This window comes from Macrobrachium rosenbergii, chromosome 33 (assembly GCF_040412425.1).
Source record: "Macrobrachium rosenbergii isolate ZJJX-2024 chromosome 33, ASM4041242v1, whole genome shotgun sequence".
NCBI classification, from domain to species: Eukaryota; Metazoa; Arthropoda; class Malacostraca; order Decapoda; family Palaemonidae; genus Macrobrachium; species Macrobrachium rosenbergii.
The window spans coordinates 6515168-6523477 of record NC_089773.1 but is presented as its reverse complement, the minus strand read 5'-3'; the positions used below and the strand labels follow the sequence as shown (position 1 = coordinate 6523477).

General features: G+C 36.5%; 1 protein-coding gene across 1 annotated transcript in view; it reads right to left on the bottom strand.

Annotated features, from left to right (window-relative positions):
- Positions 1-1845: 1845 nt before the first annotated feature.
- Positions 1846-8310, bottom strand: part of spen (split ends) — a 198789-nt gene continuing 192324 nt past the window's right edge. Inside the window, 5 exon segments of the mRNA XM_067133255.1 lie at positions 1846-5117; positions 5336-5494; positions 6818-7018; positions 7431-7676; positions 7970-8223. Of these exon segments, the coding sequence (XP_066989356.1) occupies positions 4989-5117; positions 5336-5494; positions 6818-7018; positions 7431-7676; positions 7970-8223 (989 nt within the window). The 3' untranslated portion in view covers positions 1846-4988.

Below are 8310 nucleotides of genomic sequence, written 5' to 3'. Positions count from 1 at the left end.
TCACCTCTCTTAATTCATGTGGCAACTTTTTACATAATGTGACTACCATATGCTAAAAAGTCCTTTGTATATACTTGTTCATACTTGAAGGTACACTTAATGTGGTAAAATATGACTCAAATTCTAAAAGATTTGTTTCACACAGTTCACTAATATCATCCATTTTAATCTGTAATAATATGTATTTACTTAGAAAGCTTTCATCAACAAAAGCCAGTGAAGTCTTGCATGTTCTCATGTCAAAATAATTTTGTTTCCCACTGACAGCATAATCAAGTGACAACCTTTCATCTCAAACTTGACAACATGACAGTCAGTTCTCAAGTTCATTTGTCTGCCTGCGTTCAACTTTCTGGTAGTTGTGGCACTGCTCTTCCCTATCTGTGGTGAAAACTTGTTATTAATGTATTAATAACGTGTGTTCTGAGGTTCTAGTCTTCAGTGGCATAGTTGTAATTTCTTCCTGTCATTTTTATCTTCAGCTGGGTCCCTTAGACATTAATTCATTTCTGGAGTACATTTGCTATCATGTCAGGGTTCTTTAACTTATCATCAACAGCAGTCTTTATCTGCAACTTATCATCAACAGCAATCTTTATCTGCTGTTGCTTTTTCATAATCATTGTGTATTGGTTCCCTTGTACATTCTTTGAATACTAAGTAATACTGGGTATATGCGATGGCTGTGTTCATGTGTATGGAAGTTTGTTTGGATAACTGCCTCTGATTTTTTGGTTATTTGATTTTGGATGCCATTTTATCAGTTCCTGAAGCATCCTTCATCTTCTATTACATTTTGAGTGACAGCAAACAAAATTTACAAAAACTTCCTAACAATTTATAGCATACTACACTACTTTAAAACAGGACAGCAGAAAGTAGATGCTGTGATCTCGCATTTGAGCCCTTCTTTAATAATGTTGCATTCTTTCTCTTCTCTCCACAGTTTCTTGGCTTTCCCATTAAATTTGCAGAGTTAAAAAGACGATGTTGTCCTTCACACTTTTCCCAGAGGCGAGAGAAGTTTTTATTTCACCTGCACCCTTTGGTATTGAAAGGTGCCTCTTCCCATTGCTTCAGGGAAGGAAATGCCCTACCCTCAGCACATTGTCTCATACTACTGCACCAATTCCTTCTTTCTGTAGAGGCTCTTTTCCTTCAATATGTCCACAGACCAAGTATGCATACTGGTCTCACTACCCAGAAATTCCACTAGTTAGTTTTTGGACACTGACAGGGATACCTTAGTACATCACCTTGAGGGATTTGTGTGCTGCCTCAATATACCCAGGTATCCAAGGATGAGAGCTCATCCCATCTGGCTATCTTGTGTGGAAAGCTATTTAGTGAGGCAATGGTTTGTTCACTGAGCCGGCAGCAAAAATTTTTTGCTACATTAATAGCAGCCTTTTTCCAAAACACTTCCCCCAACACTCAAAGCTGATTGGGCACATAAGCTTCTGATCAGTGGCATACCTAGAAGGGAACACATAAGGACTCTACTTTTAGAATAGCAAGATAATTCTGTTTCTCATGTAGGTGTATAAGGTTGGTCAAGTCTTAGCATACTATGCTTACATTGTGAAACCTTTCATTTGCCACTATGTAACAAATAAACAGCAATTGGAAATGTAGAAGATTTTATAAAATTTGCCTTGTGTTATGTACGGTATTTGGCTGACCTTCTATGGTTGTAATCTCGCAGTATGGCTGCATTTTCTTCAGTTTAATTATTATCGAGTGTTCAGTGGTATTGTTATCCTTATCCTTATTTACACCACGAGACAAGTGACAGAAACACGGAGACCCTAGATAAATTATATAAAAGGATAAGCAAACGACATCTTTAATTTTCTTGTATCTTTATTGGGTTTTGAAATAACTTATATTGGTCAATGGACTTTCAATAAACTTTTCTGACCAAAGAAGCTTCTAGAGAACTGAGGATCACAGCCTAAAAGTTTTAGACCTATTTACAAACGCCTCAGACACACTCCCATATCTCTTTTGCAACACTTAACAAGTACGCTTACATTTAAACACTTTCACATTTTAAACTGTACATCAAAAATATATTTTGCCATATACATAATAAAAGTGAAAATAGAATTTTGCTAACCTCTTGAGCAAACATACAATAGTGTGAATTCAGCTGAGGAACTGAAATAAGTGCAAAAAATGAAAACAACTCAAACTTAGACCATACTGTAGTATATCCTTAATTTTAGACTCCAATAGAAGCTAATAGCCTATTCTGTTGTACATACTCTCTCTTATTTATAATATGAGAATCAGTCTGACACCTATTCATTTCAAGAATGAGGCAAAAACGGGGATGATTTTTTTTATATTTTCATTTTAAATTCTTCTCGGCAATGTTGTAACACCACTAACGCTTCCTCACTTTGTAGAAAAGAAATGAAATGAGGGGAAAGGCAAATTTGTACATGCAATACACACATGCTTTGCCCCAAAACTTAACAGTGCTGCAGCAGAGATAATAATAGGTTCCTGAGGGCTGTGCTAACGATTGAGACAGAAGAATGAGGGGCGTGGGAATTCATAACCACTTATACAGATTTCAAAAAGAACGAAGCTAAAGAATGAAGATAGTGATTTCACCTCCTCAAAAGGTTCTTCTTCTTCTAAGCAACCCACAGATGCTCAATTTTGTGTGTGAATGATGAGTGGTGAACGAAGACAGAAGAGTAGAATGGATGGATGAATGAATGAATGAATGAATGGCACAGAAAGTGAAACGGTGATGACAACGACGATGATAGAATGATATAAATAAATCAGAATGACATTATGCTATTTCTCTGTACATTTATTAACAACTGGCTACTAAATAGCCACCCCAGATTTATACTACTATTTACAGAAAATTATACAGATAGGTCCTGCAGAAGTAGACAACAAGAGTTTCTGATGACTAGCTCTGCAGTGACCACCTTCATAATGGTGGCTGTGGCTGCCCAATATCATTTTAAGTACAAACCCACCACAATGATCAGTATAAAAAACTTTAGTATGAATATGTTCATATTTACAATATAATACAAGTTCATCTAAACAACATAGGCAGCATAGAGGCACCATTGGGCCCAAGGCTATTTGAATCACACAGCGTGTGTTTAGCAAAATATATATGTATATGTATATATATACAACACATACATCACTCTTGTGAAATATATTTTTATATACTTTTTTTAATCTTTTTTTTTTATTTTTTATTTTTGGTGTGTCTTTGGCTTGATGTCCAGAGGGTCCAAGGAGGCGAAAAATCACCGCACCAGACATAGCCATAACACCTCAGCCACATTTACTTTCACTTAGCCTTGGGGCACCACGACAGGCTTGGCTGAAGGCTCGTTTACAAATGACCCGGCGAGTCTTGTATTTACATGTGCTGCGTTAAGCAGCATTATCTGGTGATTTTGTATGCCATTTTTTTTTTTTACACATTAACCACAATACAACTAAGAGCAAGTCTCTAAAAACTCCATCAAATACAACGATTTTGTCTAGTAGTTACAAATCCTTTTACTTTCTGAGGCTCAAATTTTTTTTTTACTATTAAAATAATAATTAATAATAATGACAATAATATCTATATTACAATAATTATAATGAATAATATCTACATTGTAATCCACCATCCTTACAATAAACTCAAAATGTTCTTTGAATCAGAAGGTACACTTCGTCAACACATTTTACAAACTGTTTTTCTTTCTTTGACAAATACAGAATATATCAAATTTACCGCTAAAACACTGACATTCCACTCTGTGCTTATGAACTACTAAATAGCAAGTTTATTTTAGATAATGAAAAAATTTTTCAAATTTTTTTCCACCTGACATACAATGTTTTTAGTCTATGATATCATACCAGGTTGTAAGTACCATTCCGATTACTACAGAGTAAAGACTACAGCATTCAACTGACAAAGAAAACTATATAAGAGATTTTCATCTTATGACCAACGAACCTTGTCTACTGTTCCACATCAAGATTTTCATCTAAGCATTATTATTAATATAAAAATTGCATGAATTTGAGCAATTAGCACTTTCATACTGAGGAAAACGGCTTCAAATAAGTTTCAGCACTGAAAATATCAAGGGGAGGGGTAATAGGGACATAAGATATACTGTATAACTTACGTACATGGTCCAACTAGTGTGAAAACATGTAGCACTGGACAATTGATAAGAAATGGGCCTTGCAATTCCTCCTGGAGACGAAATTAAACGGGACACTTTCGTGAAAATTACTCCTCTTCAATTTTCAAGTAGCAAGCAAGATCATGTAGAAGTACCTGGCTCAACAAAACCTTTACTTTAAAATTTTCCAGCAGCAAGGATAAAAGTTCGAAGACTTTCAACTAAATATTTTACAGATCTTCACTTTTATAAGATTTTTCTACCTACGTCCACTAAATTGGATAACTTTAAAGGACAGTTTTGAAATTGCTGTGTTTAAAAACTGTCTGCATGTGTGAAGCTGGCATAGAGACTAAGTGTATGTAGTGGAAACATGTACCAATGCTTATTAGCTGCTACATCATTAAAGAACATCTTTTGTATATTTATATATATATATATATTTTATATGACATGACTTCACTCCATGACCATGAATATAATCTCACAGCCAATATAGCTTACGCCCAGTACATCTCAACAATATGTCCAACTCGGTGACAACAGGCATCTGTCATTTTTCAACTGGGAAGGGGGACAATTTCTTGTTTTTTTGTAATCCTCTTTATCAAGATTGACATCATCAAGTAATGGATCTCGCAAATCCTTTTCCGTGGAATAATTGCATTGTTTCAGGGATCGTGTGGTATACCTTTGTACTAAATTACAGTAGCTTAAATTATTTGTCAACATGCAAGGCTTCATTTTTGAGTCTGGTGCAATATTTTTAAGTCGGTTAAAATACTTCTCGACAGAAGGGTCACTGACAGGCAATTAGCATGTAGCAATCACAATTAACAGATATGATATCTCAGCAACACGGTGCAACAAATCTGGCGATATGCGGGCTAAATTTTCATTAGCAAAGTCACAAGGAGGAAAGATATGGACCACATATGCAGGCTGAAAAAAAAAAACAGTACCAGCGTGTAAATCTTCATGAACTAAAGATCTAAAACCACTCTACTTCTATCATTGTCAAAATGTATGCTTTGAGAGACAAAATTATATTCCAGTCCTAAGAAACAACATATGAACATGACAAAATTAAACAGGAGCTGCTGATGTCTGATAAAAAAAAAAAAAAAAAATGAATGAACATTCAACCAACATGCACTTACCTGATGTGAGCCTGGAGCAATGACATTAACAATTCCTGCAGCCTGTTTAACTACTAAGTAATTTATTATGCCATTACGAAGATTATTCTGCTGCTGCATAAAGTCATACGAGTCACGTCCATGAGGTAGAGCCAGCAACATACAATGTTCTGCTTCCATCTGAAATATGGTGGTCAGGTTTCAGTAAATAATATACAGTAAAAGTCAAACAGTAAATCACAGTGGTGTTAATAATATACAAGAGCATTGCTATTAGTCAAACTAGCTCTTCATAACTAGGCACTTTACTTTTACATATGGGAATTTCCATTTACTTTAAGACCTCTTCAAGACTATTAATCGCATACCATGGCAGTGGGCAAAGATTATGTTTTACTATCTATCTATCCATCTGTCTATTTGCAGGCAGTCCCCGGCTATCGGTGGGGGGTTTCATTCCGACAGCATGACAATAAGTGAAAATCGCCAATAACCGAAAATCAGCAATTTTCGGCACTTATCAGCTCCAATAACTGGAGATTGGCACCTCTGTTAGGTATGTATCAGCTCTGGTAACTGGAAATCGGCGCCCCACCAATAACTGGGAACTGCCCGTAAAATATATACAGGCAGTCCCCGGTTTACGACGAGTCCGGCTTATGACGTTCCAAGGTTACGACGCTCTTCAAATATATTCATCAGAAATTATTTTCTGGTTTACAACGCATGTTCCGGGGTTACAATGCGTCGTACGCCGACCCGACAGAAGAAATATGGCTCCAAGACAGGAAAATAATCAAAATTTGGAGTTTTTTATGAAAAACTCAATAAAAATGCAGTTTACATCGTTTTCAATACACCCAAAGCATTAAAAGTAAGGTTTTCTTAGGATTTTTGAAGATTTTTTATGATTTTCAATTTACGACGTGGAGTAAAAACGGAACCCCCATCGTAAACCTGGGACTGCCTGTATATATATATATGAAGCAACTCAGGTTACACAAAATTGAGTATTGTAGCAACTATTCAAGTTTAAGGACAGTTCCTCCACACCAAACTGGTTTCATAGTCTGGTACACTGCTGTCACAATGACACAGCTTGGAAAAGAAAAAATTAACTTTAAACCCAAGTGCTTTAAGAACTTGACAATAAAGTCTGCTTACAGTCTGACATATTAAACTTTCTGAAATGTGTCTAAGACTGTAAGACTGAGTTCTAATTTCATTACCCCCTCACAAATACTTTCAAACTATTGTTTATATATAAAAAAAAAATATAACTGTTATGTTCTGTTTTTTGTAACAGCCTTTAACGATTGTAACTGTTCAACTGAAATAATACATTAGTACCCAGGGCAAGATGGGGAGTGCTGTCTCAATTACTAAGTTTAGTGCACACATGAAAAAATTATTCAGTAAAACTAGAAACAAGCCCTCCAACAGCTCAATATCACAATTTAATTCAAACATAGACTGGTCTTGTTCTCACAAAGAATCCCCTACCTGAATCTTCCTGGCTACACCTTCAAGTTGAGTCTGTTCAAGTCTCATTCTTTGTCCAATTCTTATGGGGGAAGTTGTTCCATCTGGGTGTACTGGCAGAGCACCGCGGGCAACGTCACTACAGCCAGATACATAATACATCTGGACTGCTGCATGGTCCTGCTTCAGTCCTAGTAATCCAGCCCAAGTCATATCAGATGGCTGCAATAATAATTAAAATGATTACATGATTTTATTTAATCATCTTCATTCATAAAATAAATGGAATAGGGAGCTCTGTGGTACTGCACATGGCTCTCTGGCAATCTCCAGTTTAGGAGGAGCAGTAAAATCTAATAGACATATCAAATAAAAGTTTTAATAACATATTTGGATGGCAAGGCTGACGCCAGAAAGGCATTCGACATCAAATGATACAAGCCAAAAAATAAAATTTTCGTACATATTGATACATATTTCAAAATTTACAAACTGAATGAAACTACAATGATTCAAGTTGCATTTCCAGCAGATATTTTCATAAACATTTTGGTGAAAATATCTGCTGAAAAGTCTGATAATTAAGGAGCTACCCTTGACACCCATGAGTGAGAAAAATGAAGTGGCATCTTACCTGTAACTGCATTTGCAACTGAGGTGGAATCTGAGTGGCAAACTGCTGTGCGGAAGACATTTGTACCATAGGCTGATGATGGACTTCAGCTGATGGAATGTTCGAATAAACGTGGGGTGCCACTACTGCGGATGGAGAAGACATGCGACTCCTTGCTTCGTGTTCCGCAGCTCCTGGAGCGCTGGGCGTAGCCGAGCGACCAGGATAGTAGTAACGGTCATATAAACGGTTGTATACCATAGCAACCTGCAGAAGTGTGAGAGATCAAGCTTTACATATGAAACTGAACTCCAAGAAATAAAGGCACTCCACTACTTAAAAAGCATTAGAATATGCAGTTTAAACTGTAACCTAAGTTGTAATTCTTCAGTAAAAGCTGAAAGAATGAAAAATTAGTATTTAATGAAAAACAAAAAATCTTATTCTTTAAGATTAACATAATGGCTGAGCACCTGGTCAATGAACCCTAGCAATAATAGAGAGGAATGTCTGAGATCTGTACATTAAAGTCTCTGTAAAAACTACTCTGTAAAAATTACCTGTGGGGAGTCTGTGGAGCGATCATGGTGGGGCGATGCCAGTATGTGAGGAGAGGACTGTCCTCGTGGAGCCAGATTGGCTGGACCACTACTGCCTCTTCCAGCAAACTCAGGGGGTGGGCCAGGAGTACCAGCTCCTCCACCACTGCCCCCTCCACCTCCCCCACTACCAGTACTAGGTTCGTGTTTCTCAGGCTCACTCTTTTCAACCAACTTCATATCAAGTGGTATTGGAGTAATGATCTTCTCACCAGCTGAACAGGAGAAAAATTGAGATTACTGAATTTGATTGACATAAAACTAAACAATTCAAACCAAATTTCAACATTAATTCATTTCAC